This window comes from Coregonus clupeaformis, unplaced genomic scaffold (assembly GCF_020615455.1).
Source record: "Coregonus clupeaformis isolate EN_2021a unplaced genomic scaffold, ASM2061545v1 scaf0124, whole genome shotgun sequence".
Taxonomy (NCBI): Eukaryota; Metazoa; Chordata; class Actinopteri; order Salmoniformes; family Salmonidae; genus Coregonus; species Coregonus clupeaformis.
This window is the reverse complement of record NW_025533579.1, coordinates 160,127-184,488: the sequence shown is the minus strand read 5'-3', so window position 1 is coordinate 184,488 and position 24,362 is coordinate 160,127. Positions and strand designations below refer to the sequence as shown.

The 24,362-nt window shown below is 43.2% G+C and overlaps 1 protein-coding gene across 12 annotated transcripts in view; it reads left to right on the top strand.

The window, feature by feature from the left end:
- Positions 1-12,970: 12,970 nt before the first annotated feature.
- The window catches only part of LOC121548677 (myotubularin-related protein 5-like), a 69,627-nt gene continuing 58,235 nt past the window's right edge, over positions 12,971-24,362 (top strand). For 10 of the 12 annotated variants that reach the window (XM_045213549.1, XM_045213548.1, XM_045213546.1 and 7 more), the window contains exon 1: positions 12,971-13,181. In XM_045213549.1, coding sequence (XP_045069484.1) covers positions 13,127-13,181 — 55 coding nt within the window. In that variant the 5' untranslated portion in view covers positions 12,971-13,126. The remainder of the gene's footprint in view (positions 13,182-24,362) is intronic. The other 2 variants (XM_041860199.2, XM_045213547.1) reach the window with 1 other exon arrangement.

The following is a 24,362-nucleotide window of genomic DNA, read 5'->3' as shown; positions in this document are numbered from 1 at the left end:
AAGATAGATTTTAAGACATATCCATACTAATCCTTAACTGACCATTGATACAAATGTTGTGTTATTAACAATTGCCATAGTATATGTCATACAAACAAATGGTGGCATATTCTCAAAATGCTTTTCTTAGACTTTTATCATGTGTTTTCCACGCGCTCCCTTCCCCTCTCTCTTATCTTTGCCTTCAACACCAAGTGAGCCTTAGGGATAAGAATAGATACTTCTCTTTCAAATTCCTCTGAATGTTGGAGGGACACACCCATGGCTACACATTCTAAGTACTGCCCAATGTGCTATTGATACATAAGCTATTTGACAGATTGCTCCTGATTATGCCACAAACATTTAGTAACGTGGAGGAAATACACAGAAACATCTCATTCCTGTAGTCGTACTATGCCACCTTTTAATATGCGAGGTGAGGTCCTTGGGACTAAGCTAAACATAACAGGTTCTTTGCATCAAAGAGTGGAGCATTGGAATCAGACAAAAACAATTAATTTTGATCCTACAAGACAGACTTCAATATCAGATTTCTCACAAACAAATAAAACTTGGTTTATACATTTATACAAACATGGTTTTCCAGAACTATAAGGAAATATGACCTCACAAAGAGTACAATGTGACCTATGATAATTAGTGGTTAAAGTGGCTATTATATGGCTTGGTGCTACCAGGGCTATAAAGATCACGTGCAGCTAAGTTGTTTAGGACGTTTTCTTCATGTATACAATGAGGATGTTGTCATTTGTGTTTACTAACCTTACTACGGTGATGTAGATGTGTCAGTCACATGTTTAGACTCGTATATCCTACAACTGACTCTGATGAATCACATGAGTCATATTTCACTCAGTGCCACTCAGTGTACGTTGGGAAAGTGGGCGAGTCTGTATTGTCTCCGAGCTTAGCAAGCATGAACACCTGTGCTCTATCCTAATTGTGACATGTTTTATTAATTGGGCTGCATAGTCATAATGTACATACCTGATCCACACAACACACAGAGGAGAGTTACGTAGTTATGCAACCATCATTTCAGAGAAAACAGACCAAATTGGATGCCAAAGGTTGAGTGTCTTTCCCAGTTTATGAGAGCCCCCTTAAGCTTCAGCTTGGGTTAATATAAACTATAGAGTGGGGTAAGTAAATATAGGGAATATACGTCTGAAACAGAGCACCCATGAAGAATCAAATACATTTTGTTTAACTCAGTCAGACAGTTTTCCACAATTTGAAATGTCTCTCTCTTCGTCTCTCTCCCCTTCTCTCTCTGTTATGAATTGTGTTTTTAAGCAATGCTCATTACTCGACAAATCGTCTGGCTGCTGCCAACTTCCCAATTTCTCACCCTCCACTGTTGTCACTGTGTGTCTTCCTGCCGTGTTGAAGGCTTTGAAGTCCTCCATTAGTCTCTCATAAGTATTATAATAACATTAGTATCAGTGCCCACACAGGTAATAGCCACTATCAGCCTAATCCAGCCTGGGCTGAAATTAAAGTATCCACTCCCTATAATCTATTATAATCTCTGGTTTGGTGTTATTTTCCCAGGGGGGGATCATAACAATGACGCAGTCAGCGAAAGTAAACCAATCAGGACATCAACTCACCTTCTTCTTGTCCTCAAAAGGCATCTGTCAGGTCTAGCCTGTTACAGTGTTTGGTAAAAATGTACATTATATCATACAGCATACATTACTCATCTATAAGCATACTATAAACATGACATTATAGCTACATAGAGAATTGTGATTTTCTGACCATAATGAATGAGACATGTAATTCTCCTACTCTAGAGATGGCAATACAAATTTGGCCAAAAGTGAGTTTCCAATCAAGATTTTTTAAAGAGAGAAAAAGTCCAATAGTATATAATTTGACCCTTGCAAAATCAAGAGATGAATATCAACCACAAGGATTCTGCAATGTATTACAGGTGTCTGAATTGGTAACTGATTGATTCAAACTGAGGTTAGGATGTATTGGATACCAAAGCTGGACAGCTCTACCAGGATTTTGAACCATTTATGTAACAACGAACAGGCATCATGTGACATCAGCCCTGTGAATCAGTGCCCTCAGTGTACTGATGAACAGAGAGGTTACCGCCTGGTTTGATCTCTCAATCATACACTGGCATTACTGGTTGTGTAATATGCAGCACACACTGTGCTTGAAATGATCCTCCAACTTTTACTCTCTCTGGCTTTGAAATGGACCGACAGAGCACCATGATGTCCTGTCGAGATAATGTTCTAGAGTCGTAGTCAAGCGATCAAAGGACATGGATCTCTGATTGTGCGACGCTGCTTTCTTTTTATATACACTACCGGTCAAAAGTTTTAGAACACCTATTCATTGAAGGGTTTTTCTTTATTTTTACTATTTTCTACATTGTAGAATAATAGTGAAGACATCAAAACTATGAAATAACACATATGGAATCATGTAGTAACCAAAAAAGTGTTAAAACAAATCAAAATATATTTTATATTTGAGATTCTTCAAATAGCCACCCTTTGCCTTGATGACAGCTTTGCACACTCTTGGCATTCTCTCAACCACCTTCATGAGGTAGTCACCTAGAAGGTATTTCAATTAACAGGTGTGCCTCCTTAAAAGTAAATTTGTGAGCCAATCAGCCAATCAGTTTTGTTGTGACAAGGTGTGTGTGTGTGTGGGGGGGGGGGGGCTATTTGGTAAAAGACCAAGTCCACCAGCTCAAATAAGCAAAGAGAAACGACAGTCCATCATTACTTTAAGACATGAAGGTCAGTCAATCTGGAAAAGTGTAAAGAATTTTGAAAGTTTCTTCAAGTGCAGTCGCAAAAACCATCAAGCGCTATGATGAAACTGGCTCTCATGAGGACCGCCACAGGAATGGAAGACCCAGAGTTACCTCTGCTGCAGAGGATAAGTTCATTCGAGTTACCAACCTCAGAAATTGCAGCCTAAATAAATGCTTCACAGAGTTCAAGTAACAGACACATCTCAACATCAACTGTTCAGAGGAGACTGCGGGAATCAGGCCTTCATGGTCGAATTGCTGCAAAGAAACCACTACTAAAGGACACCAATAAGAAGAAGAGACTTGCTTGGGCCAAGAAACATGATCAATGGACATTAGACCGGTGGAAATGTGTCCTTTGGTCTGGAGTTCAAATTGGAGATTTTTGGTTCCAACCGCCGTGTCTTTGTGAAACGCGGTGTGGGTGAATGGATGATCTCGGCATGTGTATTTTCCACCATAAAGCATGGAGGAGGAGGTGTTATGGCGTGTGTTATTTCGTAGTTTTGATGTCTTCACTATTATTCTACAATATAGAAAATAGTAAAAATAAAAAACCATTGAATGAGTAGGTGTTCTAAAACTTTTGACCGGTAGTGTATATATAATTTAAAACAAGGTACACATACAAAATGATGCACTTGATTAAGAATCATTGAGGATAAACACCACAAAGTCTACGACTTTTTTCCATTGTGGTCCTCATTTTCATGATAGCATGTGGCAAGTTTGGCATGTAGCAGGATAAAAGAAACTGAAGCTAAAATGGCAGGCAAATTGATTATTTAGTCATAAAAACACATATACATACTATAGACAAAGGAACGCCTTGGTCATCATCAATGGGCTAGGAGGGATTGCTCACAGAGGCACACTAACCAATAACCAGGATTTCACCTTCCTTTTAAATCTTACACAGAGTGGGAATAGTTTTAACAGAGGCAGACTATTCCACTCAGAGGCTCCTTAGTGTAAAAAAGTACCTTTCCCTGTCAGTCTTCTAAATCTATACAGACACACACACATACACACACACACTAGCTATCCTAGCTCTAGTTTTATGGTTGTGTCAATCTCTAACATGGGGAAAGTAGTCAGATAAATGCCTAGGAGCTGCCCCATGGATGACCCTATGTACCAGACTAAGCCTAGTCTGTGTGACCTTTGACTCGACGGGCAGCCAGTTGAGCTCCTGAAACTGACTCCTACCAATATGAGTACCTGGGCTCAGATTTATCACCACCCTAATCAACTTGTTCTGGGCTATCTGAAGCTTGCTTTTTAGTAGATTAGTTAAGCCTTCGAACTAGGAAGTGTAACGTGGAGGAAATACACAGAAACATCTCATTCCTGTAGTTGTACTATGCCACCTTTTAATACGCGAGGTGAGGTCCTTGGGACTAAGCTAAACATAACAGGTTCTTTGCATCAAAGAGTGGAGCATTGGAATCAGACAAAAACAATTAATTTTGATCCTACAAGACAGACTTCAATATCAGATTTCTCACAAACAAATAAAACTTGGTTTATACATTCCATTCACATACTCAAACAGACAATAATAATGTGTTGCCACAGTCACGGAGGGCGTGCCCAGGGAGAAGGAGAGCAGGTCTAGTGGAATATGGACGCCACTGCCTAAACACACTACATGAACAATAATTCCTATTTCTCAAACTTTGTTAAAACCACCTTCACCGCTCCCCAAGGCAAGCCGACCAGCACATAGTAAGGGGATCCCCTGAATGACACAAACAGGAAGCGTTTTATACAAAAGGCCACACCCTTAAATAACTAACACACACACCTGGCACAGGCAGACCAACAAGAGTGAATTCAAAATAGGTTGACGGTTCTAACCCGTTACACTAGCATAATCAAAATAAGTGTATTAGCTAGCCCTTTCTTACCTGGTACCTTAGTGGCCATACCCCCCCTCCCAGGTTGCAATTTAGTGTACATTCTAAGAGTTTTAACTGCTGTTTTGGCACAGAGTACCTTTCCTGCTAGCTGTACCCTGATGTCTGAGGACTTGCTTAGTTTCAATTTAGACCCGAACAGAATTGCTTCTGTTTTGCCGACGTGCAGAGATAGCTTGTTGTCTATGAGCCATGCATTAATGTTAGTGAGCTCTGCACTCAGTATTCTCTCCAATGTGGTTTGGTTTTCGTGAGACACCAGGAGTACAGAGACCTCTTCATACAGAAACAGATGACATGAGCAAGCATCCTTCGTATCATTAATGTACATTAATGTACAGCAGGAATAACAGAGGCCCTAGCACGCTCCCCTGTGGCACGCCACAGCTTATAGGTAGCCTCGGAGGGCAAACCATTTACCTCAACCACTTGTTCCCTCCCCAACAAGTAGGACTCAACCCATTCAAGAGTGGTACTGCCCAACCTCCTCTCTTCTTGTCTCAGCCGATGTGACATTTCTGGGGTCACAGACTGGCTGATTTGTTGTGTAAATGTTCTGGAAATGCTAAATGTTTTACTGTGATTTCACGGGAGCCCTTATAAACAGAGGCTCCCCAGGGCAAAACTGAACATATTCCACGCCATAATGTGTGTAGAAAACATCTGTGCTATCTAATGTTGTGTACACAGGGGGTCAGGATATGTCCGCTTATGGTTTCTGAACAGGGAGCACCACATAAACAAATTACAGAGCTGAAGTGTTCTGATAATTTCTCTCAAAGTAGGTGGCTTCGTTGCAAAACAGCCTAATCATTTTAGTACCGGTAATGTGCATTCAAGTGGCGGAGAAGATGTGCATACAAACAAACAACACATGTAGCCTGGGGGAAGATTTATGGATGCTCCCAGAGGCCAAAAGTTCCCCCCTGTTTCTGAGAAAACCTCTTGATAGATCCCTAAAAAAAATCTACGGATATACAGTACTAGTCAAAAGTTTGGATTTACAGTACGTACAGATAATGAAGTACTACACTACCAGTCAAAAGTGTGGACACACCTACTCATTCAAGGGTTTTTATTTATTTTTTACTATTTTCTACATTGTAAAATAATAGTGAAGACATCAAAACTATGAAATAACACATATGGAATCATGTAGTAACCAAAAAAGTGTTAAACAAATATAAATATATGTTATATTTGAAATTTTTCAAATAGTCACCCTTTACCTTGATGACAGCTTTGCACACTCTTGGCATTCTCTCAACCAGCTTCACCTGGAATGCTTTTCCAACACTCTTGAAGGAGTTCCCACATATGCTTAGCACTTGGCTGCTTTTCCTTCACTCTGCCGTCCGACTCATCCCAAACCATCTCAATTGGGTTGAGGTCGGGGGATTGTGGCGGCCAGGTCATCTGATGCAGCACTCCATCACTCTCCTTCTTGGTAAAATAGCTCTTACACAGCCTGGAGGTGTGTTGGGTCATTGTCCTGTTGAAAAACAAATGATAGTCCCACTAAGCCCAAACCAGATGGGATGGCGTATCGCTGCAGAATGCTGTGGTAGCCATGCTGGTTAAGTGTGCCTTGAATTCTAAATAAATCACAGACAGTGTCACCACCAAAGCATCCCAAAACACCATAACACCTCCTCCTCCATGCTTTATGGTGGGAACTACACATGCGGAGATCATCTGTTCACCCACACCGCGTCTCACAAAGACACGGCGGGGATAAAACATCTCCAATTTGGACTCCAGACCAAAGGACAAATTTCCACTGGTCTAATGTCCATTGCTCATGTTTCTTGGCCCAAGCAGGTCTCTTCTTCTTATTGGTGTCCTTTAGTAGTGGTTTCTTTGCAGCAATTCGACCATGAAGACCTGATTCACACAGTCCCCTCTGAACAGTTGATTTTGAGATGTGAACTCTGTGAAGCAATTATTTGGGCTGCATTTTCTGAGGCTGGTAACAATAATGAACTTATCATCTGCAGCAGAGGAAACTCTGGGTCTTCCATTCCTGTGGTGGTCCTCATGAGAGCCAGTTTCATCATAGCGCTTGATGGTTTTTGCGACTGCGCTGAAGAAACGTTCAAAGTTCTTGAAATTGTCCATATTGACTGATGTAATTTCTCTTTGCTTTTTTGAGCTGTTCTTGCCATAATATGGACTTGGTATTTTACCAAATAGGGCTATCTTCTGTATACCAACCCTACCTTGTCACAACACAACTGATTGGCTCAAACGCATTAAGAAGGAAAGAAATTCCACAAATTAACATTTAAGAAGGCACATCTGTTAATTGAAATGCATTCTAGGTGACTACCTCATGAAGCTGGTTGAGAGAATGCCAAGAGTGTGCAAAGCTGTCATCAAGGCAAAGGGTGGCTATTTGAAGAATCTCAAATATAAAATATATTTTGATTTGTTTAACACTTTTTTGGTTACTACATGATTCCATATGTGTTATTTCATAGTTTTGATGTCTTCACTATTATTCTACAATTTAGAAAATAGTAAAAATAAATAAAAACCCTTGAATGAGTAGGTGTGTCCAAACTTTTGACTGGTAGTGCAGTACTTCATTATCTGTACGTACTGTAAACAGTTACTGTATAACCCACTGGGCACAGACATCAATTCAACGTCTATTCCACATTGGTTCAACGTAATTTAATTTAAATGACCCGGAAACAACGTTGATTCAATCAGTGCTTGCCCAGTGGGTACCCAATACCTGCTTTCCTTCCTTGCACAGCAACTTGATCAATTCAAGTGGCTGTCTGATATTTCAGGAATTATTTCTCAAATATTTATTTCTACTTCACTCCATCCTCCAACAATTCCATGTGCATCTATTCATTCATCCATTAATTCACTCATATATTCATTTCCTTCCTGCTTTTTATGTTGTTTTACTCAGTTACAGTGCAGTTCACTGTCTGTGAGCTTCTGCACAGTACCAGAAACCTCACTGTATCTAGTTATCTTACAATTGCTGCCCCCTAGTGAACCTCCTATCAGTCGAATGTTCTACAGCAGAGGCCAGTTACTGAGGCCAGCTGCAGAGGCACACATGGCTGATCCCAGTGGAGCTTTGCCAAACACAAAGGCTTTGACCTACTATGGGGCTGGGGACTATGTCCCAGATAGAAGATAAACATTATTTGTCAGCATTTTTTTAAACACAAAAAAACAAACATGATCGAATTAGGACTTTTTGTAATGTCAAGCAGACCCTTAAACCCTAAGTATGATGCACCATTAAATCCTCTAAGAAAAATAATTTTGGAGACATGGTCTTTCCCACTGGGATGAGCATCCCCATCTCCCCTGTGTGCTCACAGGCACAGTGGCTCCCCCCATCAAATGTGTTTACACGGCTAGTTTGTTTGGGATGGCGCACAACCAAGTTTGTTTGTGTGGGTAGTCGTCTCTCTGACGGCTCACAGTCAAGTTTGTTTGCATGGCTCTTGTTACCAGCGAGGGGCCGAAGGTGAGGGGGGTTGGAGGAGATGGCCTAAGGGAGTCAGGGTTTTGCACAGTGTGCCCATTTCATGGGCAAATGAGGGATTACTTATCTGTGTGGTGAAAGATGATAGCACAGACAGTGTGCTTGTTGCTAGGTGGGATAGTGGAGGCAGACAATAGTGGTGCTTCCAGAACTGACCGCGCCTGACCGGGCCCTTTTTAACTGGCGGCAGTAGAACAGGAGATCACAGTATCAAATAACCAAACAAATAAAAGATTAATGATAGTATCATGTCTATGTACATTGAGTATACAAAACATTAAGAACACCTGCTCTTTAAATCCACTTCAATCAGTGTAGATGAAGGGGAGGAGATAGGTTAAATAAGGATTTGAGACATGGATTGTGTATGTGTGCCATTCAGAGGGTAAATGGGCAAGACAAAACAAAACGGGGGTATGGTAGTAGGTGCCAGGCACACCGGTTTGTGTCAAGAACTTCAACGTTGCTGGGTTTTTCACATTCAACAGTTTCCAATGTGTATAAAGAATGGTCCACCACCCAAAGGACATCCAGCCAACTTGACACAACTGTGGGAAACATTGGAGTCGACATGGGCCAGCATCCCTGTGGAACGCTTTCGATACCTGGTAGAGTCCATGCCCTGACGAATTGAGGCTGTTCTGAGGGCAAACTTACTGCAGTTAACCTACTTTATGCATGCTCTCAGAGGCATGCTAGGTTCATTAGTACATTTACTTACAGACCTGGCAACGACCAAAGTCAGGGGTTAAGTTTGGTTCAGCTCTTGAATGGACAGGGATTTTCAAAATACAACTCGCTTATAATATTTAATTGATACAGTAAATTAATGTGACCTTTAATTCACTTTAAATAAATGAACATAATTGTTCTTGCAACAGACAGCTCAGGAGAGTGATCTCTGACATCTCTTCCTGCCCCGGAGCTTCTTCTCTGTATGTTATGAGTGAAAACACTAATAGTTACAGAGCAGGAAGGTAGAGTTTACTGTACACAAAGCCCTTTGCTACATTTCCCATCGCCTGCGGGTGAGTGTGTGCTCCAGGCACCTGGGTACCATGGGGACTATGTGGAGCACTGACCCCTGGGAAGTGATGAGGAGGCTGGGCCTTACAGCCTGGGTCAGGGCCTCTCCTATCAATCGCAGACTGGTCCAACGACCTCTTCATACAGGCCTCAGTCTGTCCAACACTTACATTTGGTTTGTTTTCTCAAAGAGTAAATTCCCACAGCAGATAAATATCATTGGCTCAATTACTATTGTGTTTATGTATACTTAGATGGTATCTGCCTCCTTGAAAGGAAACATTATGTATTATTGCAGCACTATAGACGTCAGTTTTATTGACATCCTGAACTACCCCTCTTCCTTCCACGGTGGGAGCACTGCAGTATATAGAGACCAGATTTTACCTTCACCAGACTACCAGTACATCATAAAACAGTTCCCCTTTTCACTTCCATCGTCAGATACAATACAGTCTGTCTGAGACACTTGGGGAAGTGAAACCCTTTGATCGCTACTCTTCTTGTCCTCATTAAGGACATTTTCACGCTTGCTTAATCTCAGAGGATGAGCAATTGAACGCTGGATACCCCATGAAGAGCTATGATTTGCAAGAGGCCTTCAACCCACTTCCTGTCTGTTGGTTTGTTGGCAGGAAGTCAGGTGACTCGTCGCATCCGGCCCGACAGTTCTGCTCTTTGTGTTCTGAGTGGGCTGTGTGTCATGAGTTACAGAGAATCAGTGACAGGAGGAGCGCTGTCTCTGTGTGACAATAGTAATCAATGTAGGAACTGAGATCAGGAACAAATACTAGCCAATTCTCTCTGCTTTAAAGTCTGTTTTGTTTTCCCACGCCAATGGCGTTTTCAAGTGTAACTCAATATGAACTTATTAATTTTGCTTAGTAACATTATCAACACACAACATAATAACAGTGCATGTATGCCAATCTGAGATCTTGCTATCTGTGCTATGTCTACCCAGGGCATGGATGCTCCTCACAGGGGAGATACACAGGAGCGGTGAGAAGGACCAGGAATGTCAGCAGTGCTGGGCTGAGTTGTCTTCAGAGGGGAACTGGAACTGGATGCGGAGATGACCCAGCTGCAAGGGACGACTTCATTAGCACAGACGCCGTCTTTCCCAAGGCATTGTGGGGGAACTTGGTCAGTGTATCCATTGTAACTAAGGCCAAAAGGCTCTAGTTCGTTCTCTCAGGTCTCTCTGTATCTACAACACCTTTAATTAAGCACCAGCAGGGTAACTGCAGTTAACAGGGCAGTGAATGGTGTTACCTTATAGCCTAGTGCTCAACCAGGAGAGCCAAGGATATGGATATTGTGTGTTTCCCTCCCTCCTGCCTACTGGCAGTTTGTCAAGTGAAGTTCAAGGCCATGTTACACGTCAGCTGTAAGAAGCATAGACCATTCCCCTTGACCTGACTCACTACAGGCATACGAAAATAGTATCTCTCTATTGTCAACAATGATTTATCTACAGTATATGCTATCGGGTTGACACTGCGCTCACTGAAGGGGGAAGGTATGGGGGGGGGGGTTTCTTGACATACATTTTTTTGCCAACCACCCACAGTGACAGTCTATCATTCTAAGTCAAGGGGGGATATCAATCGTCTGGGACAAGTACAGTAAGAGAGAAGGCTTTGCGCCCCTTCTGGCTCGTGTGGTGGAGGAGATCTTCGTGGGCTATACTCAGCCTTGTCTCAGGGTAGTAAGTTGGTGGTCTGTTGATATCCCTCTAGTGGTGTGGGGGCTGTGCTTTGACAAAGTGGGTGGGGTTATATCCTTCCTGGTTGGCCTTGTCCGGGATATCGGCTACAGTGTCCTCCGACCCACCCCTGTCTCAGTCTCCAGTATCTATGCTACAATAGTCCATGTGCCAAGGGGCTAGGGTCAGTATGTTATATCTCATGTAATTCTCCTGTCTTATCTGGTGTCCTGTGTGAATTTAAGTATGCTCCCTCTAATTATCTCTCTCTCCCTCTCTCCCTCTCCTCCAGGAGGACCTGAGACCGAGGATCATGCCTCAGGACTACCTGGCCTGATGACTCCTGGCTGTCCCCAGTCCACCTGGTCGTGCTGCTGCTCCAGTTTCAACTGTTCTGCCTGCGGCTAGGGAACCCTGACCTGTTCACCGGACGTGCTACTTTGTCCGTGACCTGCTGTTTTCGACTCTCTCTCTCTCTCTCTACCGCACCTGCTGTCTCGACATCTGAATGCTCGGCTATGAAAAGCCAACTGACATTTACTCCTGGGGTACTGACCTGTTGCACCCTCTACAACCACAGATTATTATTTGACCCTGCTGGTCATCTATGAACGTTTGAACATCTTGAAGAACAATCTGGCCTTAAATGGCCATGTACTCTTATAATCTCCACCCGGCACAGCCAGAAGAGGACTGGCCACCCCTCAGAGCCTGGTTCCTCTCTAGGTTACTTCCTAGGTTCCTGCCTTTCTAGGGAGTTTTTCCTAGTCACTGTGCTTCTACATCTGCATTGCTTGCTGTTTGGTGATGTAAAAAGGGCTTTATAAATCAATTTGATTGATTGATTGCTATACAAAACAAAAACGAAAGACAAAAATGATTAAGAGCCATGCCTGGTTTTTAATCCCGGAGTGATAAATACTTTGGGTCAAAGGTCGCAGTGCAGGAAGTGTTGGAATTTTCTCAGTGACGTTACGGTGCCGGCAGCCAAGGACAGCAGGCCGCACGGAACTGGGCCTCTGTTTCAGAGGATGTCCGGGATACATCTCATCTGCCCTCAACCTCCCTATCACTTAACGGTATCGCAACATCACTGCAATGTTGTGACAATATTGTTCTGTGTTCGTTACAAGGCAAGAGTTTTTCTGTGTTGGGACTGCTGTATTCCAAGTGCTCTGCAGTTTCATGCTGGAATTTGAAATGAGCATGAATTTATTATGTAACAGGTACTTTAGTTCTGTTCAGGCGATCATGAGGAGACAATGTGAGTGACGCTTGTGGTTAGGATCACACTGGCTATTCAGCTGCACACAGAGGTGATGTTCTATTCAATCTCTCTCTCATACAAGCATACTGCGTAAAACTGAAAATGTATCAATCCTATTTTATACCGATTATTTTCTGTATAGATCTACATTACATTTCAACTTTATGGGCTACCATCTGTTTTGACCACACACTGCGAAAGCAGGCATTCCTGTGGGCTGTCCTCTGATCAGTTCTGGCAGACCCTCTGATTCCAGAGTATTTCAGGAATTACATGCAGGCTGGGGAACCCTTGTGACATATATGGGTAAGAAATGGTCTCTAGTTTAGATACCCAAAATATTGACAGAGAGTGAACAGTAAGGTTATGATACAGTTTTGTCATTTTCACTGTAAATAGCCCCTTTGAGCTGTCAGACGTGTTTTAACGTGTTTATTTGATATGTTGATGTACTTTGGTAGATTACATAAGGTTTCCCAAGTGTACCATGCCCTGTAGCCAAGATGTTATTGATGCATGCTAAATATACGAATTGTTCAGAATCATTCAACCGCAAATATTGCATGTTTTCAGTAAGATAATTGTCAGCATCTAGCTAGCTAAGTGCGGCATTTCTAGGCAATTGTGGTTATAGTTTTTTGAAAGGATCTACACCCAACTACATTAATGGGACGTTGTGGGACATTCTTGCCATGCGCCCCTCTCTGTAACCCAGTGCGCAGACTCATCACACTCCGCTGTCAGGGCAAGGCATACTGACAGTATGGCGGCAGGATACAGCTGGAAGGATGGTACTGTCGCCCGTGATGTGTCTTTCGCCAACAGAATGTGAATGGAATATCGACGGTAAAGGGAAAGGATACCGCAATAAAGGCCTGTCACCGTGAACTCCGAGATGGCCAGGCTCGCGGACTACTTCGTGGTGGTCGGTTACGACCTCGATAAGAGAGGTGAGTGTTGGGCTAGCTATTTTCATAAGTGCTAGCTCGCTAATGCTAGCGTATTAGCCGCGGTTCAGCCCTGGTAAACAGGAGGAGGCGGAGGAACGGGAGGCGGGGACGGGCCAGGACAAAACGGCGTCCCACAGTTTTGGGGTGTCTTATGGGGCAGGGCACTGAACTACAAATCGTGGATGTCAAAGGCCTCTCGAGATTAGCCCGCCGTCTGGTGTCATTTCAAACCACGAGGAAAGAGTTTGAGTGAATGTCTGCATTGCATTTTTTTTGCTGTCATGCATAATTTTGCATTGCTAGCTATATATCTAGCTAACTAACGTTAACTAATAACTGATGTGAACTTGTATCGCAAGTGTGGTCCTCTGTATCGCAAGTGTGGTCCTCTGTAGCTCAGCTGGTAGAGCACGGCGCTTGTAACGCCAAGGTAGTGGGTTCGATCCCCGGGACCACCCATACACAAAAATGTATGCACGCACGACTGTAAGTCGCTTTGGATAAAAGCGTCTGCTAAATGGCATATTATTATTATTATTATAACTTGCAAGCTAACTAGCTTGGTATATTATAATTAATTGTTAGCTAGCTAGCTAGTTAACGTGCTGGCGGCGTTGGTTAGAGTAGACTTCTAGCAAATACGGATTTATTAAACCAACTTGTTAGTTAACTAAAGCGAAACCACTTTCTGTCACTGCTCGCCAAGCTAACAGGAATGAGTTAGTGCAAATGTCACAGATTTGTGTCGAGATTTTACATAAAAAAGGTAGAAATTAAAAGGACCAACTGGTCATTCTGAGAAGCAAGCAAATCTTTGCTCGATAAAAGCGTACTATTCTTACTGCCTATGCTTGTGAACAACTAACCTTATATATATGTTTTAGAAATGGAAGTATTGTTGGTTAGAAATTGAAGTATTGTTTGTTGTTTTCTTTGTCTGTTTTTGTTTGTGGACTAACTAGATGGCTGTGCCCCTCCCCAAGCCACTTGAACCAGAGCGGCCAGAACGGAGCTCAGTAGATGCTCCGTTTTCTTCCTGTTGTGTTGTTGCGGACGCTCAGGGTTTGGGACCGTTATCTGACGCCCCCCCGTTTGTATGGTGGCCTAGATCCGTGCGGTATAATGGCCCGTTCTCCATGAAGTATATTAAAGCCACCTTATCCGATGAATATATTAAGCTAGTTGGAAACTTGTAACTTATTTTATTTATAGAATGGATTCTGTCTGACTTATTTAGATGGAGCATGCAGAAACATCGAACTATGACAAGTCCTCTGCGTCTAAAATCAAGCAAGAACTGGCTTGTGTACTTATTTCTTGGTTGGAAAGTTAACGAGGTTTGACAATTAGCCTTTTTTTTTTTGCATACATTTAACGCATCTCTGTATTGAAGGGGGCCAATACCTGCAAGGTTCAGTGCCACGATGTTATAATGTGGACGTTGCACACACTGCAGAATGTCTCTCCTTCCTGTTTCTACCCTGCTGTTCTTGCTGCTGAATGCAGACTAGGCCTGTAAAGCATCTGGGAAGCAGACATTAAAACCCCAAGCGCTGAGGTGATCAAGGAGAAATGAGGCATCTGTACCCAATATAAAAACAACACTCAGTGGTGGTGATGATGATTTATCTGTAGTTGAAACCCTTTTACAGCAGCCCAATGCATAATAAATACATGCATAGTAAATAAGTTGTTGCAACATATGCATCTTACATCTTATTCTTTCTTTAACGTATGCATTTTACTTTTCAACAACACAAGCATATTTTAGAGTCTTACCCCCCCTGTTCCAGAACACTGACTCCCTGGCTCCATACTCATTACCTAAAGTGGATACCCCCTCTTCTGCAATCAGATCGATACTCCAGTTTGATACTCTTTATTCTGTTAGGCTGATGCATGCTCCAAGGGGCAATGACATCGTCTTCTGACATCATTCTCGCATGCCAGAGAGAGCTTGATGCTCCCTGACATTATGACAGAGCTGCAGCCTGCATGTTCTGCGGTGTCCTGAAAGCACAGTTGTGGAGGTGTTGCTTCATCTGTGTTTTGACTGACACGCACAGAAACAAACACATTTACACAGGCCTGGAATGTTTCACAACTGCTGACTGACAGGTTGGGTGTGTGAGATCAGTGTTTGCAAGTTGCTTCCACTGACTGGGTTGTTAAACATCACTGTATTTCTAGAGAAGATGCCTCCTGGGTGATTACATCATCAACATAACATTCAGTGATGTTGAATGACATTCAGCGATGGAGAAAGGCTTTTACCTGCGTACACCCATCCTTTAACTGTATGTGACTAGGCTTAGAATTAGAGTCGACAGTGTACAATTTAAAGCATTCATCAGTTGAATTATTAGAAGAGGATATCCAGAGGAACAAAACCTCTGCACCATGTGGGACAGGTTTTGCTACTGTACTGTATACAGTCAATGTTGTGGTTGTAGGACATGCCCCCGCCCTGATGACCGCTGCCTGCAGCTCCCATTCACACATTCCCTTAGTCACTAAGGTGTCAGGTTGCCTGATAATTGTGCTCAACCCAGACTCTCATCCATCAGATAGACTTCACATGGGGAACAAGATGGCCGGTCTGTGGTCAGCCTGACTGGGGTTTCTTGTGTAGGTCTGTTTTGACAGCCCTCCCCTTTTGTGCTGAGAACACTGCAGCGAATCGGATACTCCGTCCATGGGGCTCCCGGCCCAAACAGGAAATAGGAGAGAGGACCCTTGGGAGACGTGTTTAGAGCGAGAATCCAGATTGTCCCCCTGTTGTGTGTCTGTGTTCTATGAAAACTGGGAGAGGGGTGTGTGTTCTCATGTGGGTGGGGAGCTGTCAGTCATTTTGTAGAAGCCAAGGGCCTCATTCCATTATCAGCCGCAACACACACACACACACTGCTCTCCGTTCTGACCCCTTCTTTTCTACCTCCCTCCCAGGCAACTGGAGGAGTGTTACTGTTTGTGTATGCAGCAGTGGGGGACTAGACAGAATGCACGGCAGTTGTTTTTCACCCAGGAGTGACAGCTCTGGCACAGTGAGAGAGCCTGGACCAGAGCTCAGCGCTGCGCCTCAGCTCCCTTTACAACAGCATGCAGCCCAGATAGAGGTACACAGATCTGTATAGGCAAGAGAAGCATGAAGAATGCCACCTACTATAGTGTTGTGTCCAATTCATTATAAAACTAAATACCTATCAGCGACAAGTGAGCAGCATTCTTGTCATTGATAGGCAGGAGATTCACCCACTGCTTTTTTATTTATTTATTTATTTAACCTTTATTTAACCAGGTAAGCCAGTTGAGAACAAGTTCTCATTTACAACTGCGACCTGGCCAAGATAAAGCAAAGCAGTGCGATAAAAACAACAACACAGAGTTACATATGGGGTAAACAAAACATAAAGTCAAAAATACAACAGAAAATATATATACAGTGTGTGCAAATATAGCAAGTTATGGAGGTAAGGCAATAAATAGGCTATAGTGCAAAATAATTACAATTGGTATTAACACTGGAATGCTAGATGTGCAAGAGATGATGTGCAAATAGAGATACTGGGGTGCAAATGAGCAAAATAAATAACAATATGGGGATGAGGTAGTTGGGTGGGCTAATTTCAGATGGGCTGTGTACAGGTGCAGTGATCGCTAAGGTGCTCTGACAACTGATGCTTAAAGTTAGTGAGGGAGATAAGGGTCTACAGCTTCAGAGATTTTTGCAATTCGTTCCAGTCATTGGCAGCAGAGAACTGGAAGGAATGGCGGCCAAAGGAGGTGTTGGCTTTGGGGATGACCAGTGAGAGATACCTGCTGGAGCGCATACTACGTGTGGGTGTTGCTATGGTGACCAATGAGCTAAGATAAGGCAGGGATTTGCCTAGTAGTGATTTATAGATGGCCTGGAGCCAGTGGGTTTGGCGACGAATATGTAGTGAGGACCAGCCAACAAGAGCGTACAGGTCACAGTGGTGGGTAGTATATGGGGCTTTGGTGACAAAACGGATGGCACTGTGATAGACTACATCCAATTTGCTGAGTAGAGTGTTGGAGGCTATTTTGTAAATGATATCGCTGAAGTCAAGGATCGGTAGGATAGTCAGTTTTACGAGGGCATGTTTGGCAGCATGAGTGAAGGAGGCTTTGTTGCGAAATAGGAAGCCGATTTCTAGATTTAACTTTGGGTTGGAGATTCTTAATGTGTGTCTGGAAGGAGAGTTTACAGTCTAACCAGACACCTAGGTATTTGTAGTTGTCCACATACTCTAGGTCAGACCCGTCGAGAGTAGTGATTCTAGTCGGGTGGGCGGGTGCCAGCAGCGTTCGATTGAAGAGCATGCATTTAGTTTTACTAGTGTTTAAGAGCAGTTGGAGGCTACTGAAGGAGTGTTGTATGGCATTGAAGCTCGTTTGGAGGTTTGTTAACACAGTGTCCAATGAAGGGCCAGATGTATACAAAATGGTGTCGTCTGCGTAGAGGTGGATCTGAGAGTCACCAGCAGCAACAGCGACATCATTGATATACACAGAGAATAGAGTCGGCCCGAGAATTGAAACCAGTGGCACCCCCATAGAGACGGCCAGAGGTCCAGACAACAGGCCCTCCGATTTGACACATTGAACTCTATCTGAGAAGTAGTTGGTGAACCAGGCGAGGCAGTCATTAGAGAAACCAAGGCTATTTAGTCTGCCAATAAGAATGCGGTGGTTGACAGAGTCGAAAGCCTTGGCCAGGTCGATGAAGACGGCTGCACAGTACTGTCTATTATCAATCGCGGTTATAATATCGTTTAGGACCTTGAGCGTGGCTGAGGTGCATCCATGACCAGCTCGGAAACCGGATTGCATAGCGGAGAAGGTATGGTGGGATTCGAAATGGTCGGTGATCTGTTTGTTAACTTGGCTTTCAAAAACTTTCGAAAGGCAGGGCAGGATGGATATAGGTCTGTAACAGTTTGGATCTAGAGTGTCACCCCCTTTGAAGAGGGAGATGACCGCGGCAGCTTACCAATCTCTGGGGATCTCAGACGTTAAGAAAGACAGGTTGAACAGGCTAGTAATAGGGGTTTGCGACAATTTCGGCAGCTAGTTTTAGAAAGAAAGGGTCCAGATTGTCTAGCCCAGCTGATTTGTAGGGGTCCAGATTTTGCAGCTCTTTCAGAACTTCAGCTGTCTGAATTTGTATGAAGGAGAAGGGGGGGGGGGCATGGGCAAGTTGCAGTGGAGGGTGCAGAGCTGGTGGCCGGGGTAGTTGTATCCAGGTGGAAAGCATGGCCAGCCGTAGCAAAATGCTTGTTGAAATTCTTAATTATTGTAGATTTGCTTCTTTAGGTCAGGTGCATAGATATGCCTACATTTTGCTGGACGATTTTAAGCAGCTTTACATTTGGAGATGGCCAAAGTGAGACTGAAACACCACAACAACCAATGCAGCGGAAAAGGACACGAGTGAGGGAGAAGGCGAGAGAGAGGAGTGCCGTGATCTTGCCAGCGAATGCCCATCTCGATCTGTGGGCTACCACTTCCTCCCTGGTTCCAGAGCAGGCCAGGCTGCAGCCACTCAGGATCTCCAGAAATAGACCTCACAATCTGTCTTTCATAGGGGACGGGGTGCTACTGGAAGGGGGACAGAGCTGTGAGTGTGTGACGTGCATGCCTGTGTGCTCCTGTGTGTGTGTCGGAATGTGCCTTTCTGTGTCTTTCTGTGTATTTGGCATGGCAAAGGGACTCTTGTTAGATTAATTTGGATTTTAAGAATAATGACTAAAGAATTTCACCCCAAACACAGTATAAATGTTAGAATTATCATGTAGTGTCAACCCACTAACAGAGGGGGCGTTACTAACCATTCAAGGGGGAAGGCGGGAACTGTTTAAGAAAGCCACCTAAAGGTGTGAGGAGCATAGTGTCTTTTTGTCAAGGGGTATAAAAACAGTATGTTTGCGTTTTTGAGCAGAGCTCTCCTTGAATAAATTTACCGATAATTACTTGTGGATTGTGGACCTTGAATCATTGATGATTAAAACCAGAGCTTTACAACCTCTGGTAATGATTCAAGCTTAGGTTGAATTAGAGATAGAAATTCACATGACAACTCTTCATCCCATGGTATCTTGGTAACATTACCCTCTCCCTGTCTGTTAGGCTATAAACAGCCACTGCTTGTCTCAGTGTGGAGCTACACTGAATACTGGCTGGTCTGGTCTCGCTCAGGGCTTGTGCCGGATACTTCTTTCCCTGCAGACATTATGTGAAGTGACTCTCTGGTCCCGACTCTGACCTGGATGTAAGCCTACTGCTCTTCTAGTGTGGGACTTTTGTTTATGTTCCTGCCCCAGCCCGGGGCTGTGTGCGTGTGGCTGTTTCATGGCTCTCTGTCTGCTGTAATGAATGATTCTTATTCAGGAGGCAGCCGAGTGCCCCAGGGCCCTGCAGCCTGCCCTCAGTGAACCACTTCTAGAAGCTAGTGGTGGGGGAAAAAATCGATACAGTTACATATCGGGATATTATTTTACGATATGTCTTATCGTTTTGCAAATTTCGCAATATTATTTTTACGCTAGTAGGCTGTACCTGCACCAATAATCCAGTATTTTTCCTTCATAGCTTGTGCTCAATCTTCTTTTTAAAAAGTTAGCCAATCGTGAGAGTCGCAATACATATCGTATTGGCACCTAAGTATCGTGATAATATTGTATTGTGAGGTCCCTGGCAATTCCCAGCCCTACTAGAAGCATGCTTTGCTTTGATTGTCTTCCCTGGAATTTGGATCATTTATCCCCCTCACCCTTCCTCCCCTCCTGCTGTTACCCCTCAGGGCAGGACTGGGGCAATCCTGTTCCCAGTCAGCCTGGGGTTAGACGAGTAATCGTTCCAATCCCCCCGAGGGTAATTCAGCAGTGGGACTAGATTATGTCTGTTAGGCCCGTACAGTTTATCTATGATCAAGACCCCCTCCCCTTCTTCATCATCGCCATCACAGTTTAGTCTCGGAAAGAAAGGAATTATAATCTGGTGTCCCACTGTGTTTGGCCTAATCCCGCACACAGCATCTGATTGGTTGAAAGGGACAGAGGAAGCAATGCTGATTGGTCCTGGACCGGAAAAGGTTGCTCCTGATTGGATGGTTATTCATCTCTGGTGAATGGGTGATATTTATTTTTTACAGTTGTCAACCCCACCCCCTCCCCTCTCCCAAGGAAAGCTGTTTGATTTATGGATCCAGATTATTACTGTGTGTTGTTCACCCCCCCACCCCTGCCGTCTTTTGTATGCACCCCTCCTTGTAGGTCACACCAGATAAGATTGTCTGTTAATATGCAAATGTACTGCGTTCCTCAAAGTGTGGTCCACTGGCTCTTTTCTCGGTGTCTCTGTACCTGTCTGTCTACTAGGCAGTGTTTTCCATTAGCGCCGGCCGTCAGCTAATCAGCCGGTTACAGACTCATTTTCAGCTACTTTTTCCACTTCATTGTCCCCCACGATGAAATCGGGGAGGGGACTGTGGATTTGTCTCCGTCCGTTAGTCCGTACTTTAGTCACACGTGATATCTGACACCGCTGACCGATTTTGACGAAACTTGGTGAATGATCCGTCTTGCCATACATACGGCATTTACAAAATTACACAAATTGGCCAGATGATGGCGCTATAACAAGAGATTGAAAATGCAAACTTTGAAGGGTCACGCCCCTCACCCCGTTGTCCCAAATTTCATGACTGTAGGTCCATAGTTCTCTCGCCTCACAAGGAACACATTTGCCTCAATGTCCCATAAGGTCCGGCATGATGGTTTTGAATTTCTTGAATAACACTTAAAATGCTATTCTTCTGGCACATAATGACCGATATGCACGAAACTTGATATGTGGCATCTATGAACAAAGGTCTCTAGACGCAATATTTTCCAGACTACTACCTAATGAATGATGAGTCTTGCCATTGAGATTCGTCATTTACCAAATTACACTGATTGTCCCAAAGGGGGCCGCTGCATCATTCGTGGGGGACGACATGTTTACTGTTGCCTTTGTATTAAGTAGGCTACTTTTCATTTAAGTTTCAATTTGCTAGTCCGTCGAGCCATCTCCCACTAGAATGAAAGATATGCATCTTCTAGTGATCTATTGATAGGATAGGCGCCTGTCAGTCACAAAGCGAGCGACGACAGGGAAATGCAGTCTGCTTTCTGTTCCGCCTCCCTGTACAATTTGTGTGCGCTTTGGTTGGTTGCAGTCAAATTTCTTTACACAGAGGGAGAGAGCATGATGCTCGTGAATTTGCACGTCCCATGTAATGTGTAAGTGGTAACAATGAGTCGAAATCCACTTAGCCAAATTATTGTTTCTGGCACATTCATTTATTTTCTTTCACATAGCCAGCCATGCGGAGTCAAAATAAAATTGTATTTGTCACATGCGCCGAATACAATAGGTGTAGACTTCACTGGGAAATGCTTACTTAAGAGCCCTTCCCCAACAATGCAGAGTAAAAAAATTAAAAACAATTAGCTAAATAAAAAAAGGAAATAGTAACACAATGAAATAACAATAACGAGGCTATATACAAGGAGCACCGGTACAGAGTCAATGTGCAGGGGTACGAGGTAGTTGAGGTAATTTATGTAATATGTACAGTACGAGTCAAAAGTTTGGACACACCTACTCATTCAAGATGTTTTTCTTTATTTTTATTATTTTCTACATTGTAGAATAATAGTGAAGACATCAAAACTATGAAATAACACATATGGAATCATGTAGTAACCAAAAAAGTGTTTAACAAATCAAAATGTATTTTATATTTGAGATTCTTCAAAGTAGCCACCCATTGCCTTGATGACAGCTTTGCACACTCTTGGCATTCTCTCAACCAGCTTCATGAGGTAGACACCTGGAATTCATTTCAATTAACAGGTGTGCCTTGTTAAAAGTTAATTTGTCGCGTCGGGACAAGTAAACCAAAGGATATCCTAGGTTTCCTTTCCTAGGATGTTGGGGCTTGCCAGACGCTGTTGTGTTAAAGTGAGTGACTCTCGTCGCCTCAGTCAGTGTAGTAGCCTACCGAATCGCTAGCGTGACGACTCAAACTAAATTATTCCGCTGCTCTTTCTCTACATACTTTAGTTTGAGACTGCCATCATTGAAGTCGTTTGTGGTGACGAAGGGCACGAGAGGCGTTGTACAAAATCAAGTAATCAGCGATTGGATAGTCTCTAACCAATCAGAGTATCAAAGCCAATGACACATTTTCTAACCGCTGCTTTACCAACATGTGTTCTAGCTCTGGCTCAACCCATCGGGTTCTGAACCAATCAGATGGCCCAGAATGTGTTCGCATTCGGTGAATGGTCGGGGAGACACACCGATCCAGACTCCTTGCAGAGAAGAAACTAACATCAGTGGGCATGCTGTAGCATTTGGCCGGAGAAAGTAGTGTGGGTAGCCATGCAACCGAATGGCATCAGTGAAAGAGCCGTTTTATTTGACTCCCTAATTTACATAGGCAACTGGTAGGCCTAGGCTTTTTGGCGATTATCTGCAGATAATTTATGAAAACATTTGATGAAGATGGTGAATCATCACTGCAATAACATAAGGTAGTGGAGAGCCTCATTCTGGTCCACATATGATAACTAGGGCTGTCACGGAATTCAGGCATTAAAACGGAATTCAACAATATTCAAAAACATATTGACCTTAAGTAGTGTATCAACTAAAGGTATTGAACATTTTATTTTGCCCGAGTTGATCAAAAGACATGAACAGAATGCATCAGTGATTCGTATTTCCTGCAACTTTCTGAAGGGGCAATGAGAATGCCCGTCTGTGTGTGTGTGTGGTGCGTGCGTCTACCACTTTGTGTAGCCGTTAGCGATGATGCTAATGAAAACAGTCTTCTGGTAGATGGAAAGGCTTTCCCAAAAAACGTTCTCAATTAAATGTTAACTACAAAGTAGCCTATGCTTACCTGGCAGAATTATCATGATTATTTCCATAAATCCAGTGGGTATTGGGTTTGCAAACTCTACCATCCCATGTGTGCTACAAAAACACAGCTAAACAGCCTCTTGCTAGGTGCACACTTGAATTAAAGGGTAATTACACCCAAAAATCTAAATTTCGCATATTTTTTTTACAGACCTCAAGTGGTCTCCTAATGTTGTTTAAGCATTGTTGTGGACTTTTCTATTAAAGTGTGATTTTGATAGGCGGCCTACAGCGTTTTTTAAAACTTTTACTGTTGAAAAGCGATATCCCAAGTATAAATACAGTAACGTACACACACTAAAGGGTAAAAAAATATGTTTTGAGCAAAAGTTTTTTTTTGTTGACATAACTGCAAAGTTCAAGGAGTAGGGCATTCAAGGAGTTGGTCTGATGGGAAGTCGTGATATCATCAGCCTCCCGCCTTGATTGAGGAACAATATATATATTTATTGCCTTACCTCCATAACTTGCTACATTTGCACACACTGTATATATATTTTCTGTTGTATTTTTTGACTTTGTTTTTTTACCCCATATGTAACTCTGTGTTGTTGTTTTTATCGCACTGCTTTGCTTTATCTTGGCCAAGTCGCAGTTGTAAATGAGAACTTGTTCTCAACTGGCTTACCTGGTTAAATAAAGGTGAAATAAAAAATAAAATAAAAATAGGAGCAATAGAGAACAAAAGAGGAAAGGCTCACCCCCCACTTGTGCAATGTCATGACTTACCTGGACCACCTATTGAGATGTGCCTTATGTTAAGTAAATCAGGTGTTAAATGAGGTGAAAATTAGACTGGAGTGACACTTTAAAACATTGGCTTGAATCTAGATTGTGCCTTTAGATTTCGAGACAATTAACTACTAACAAATAATTTTTAACTTCTCTCATTGACTTCCCAAACCCCGGCCTGGTCTGCTTAGTCTGTTTCGCAAGCGTTCCCAAAAGTCTCGCATTGTTGCGCCTCTGGGTTTAGAAACTCTGTGGCTAAATCATCCACTGCCTCTTTCCTGTGTTGGCCAGCGGAAGAGCAAACATAACAGCGTGACCTTTTGACACCTTGGAGATAAACTCCTACCTTTTGGGTGTGATGGATGGTGTGGGGTTAGGACGATGCTTTTGGATGGGATAGCTACTAGGATGGCCATGGGAGGTAGACACTAGTACCTGGGGAGCTGGTAAAGG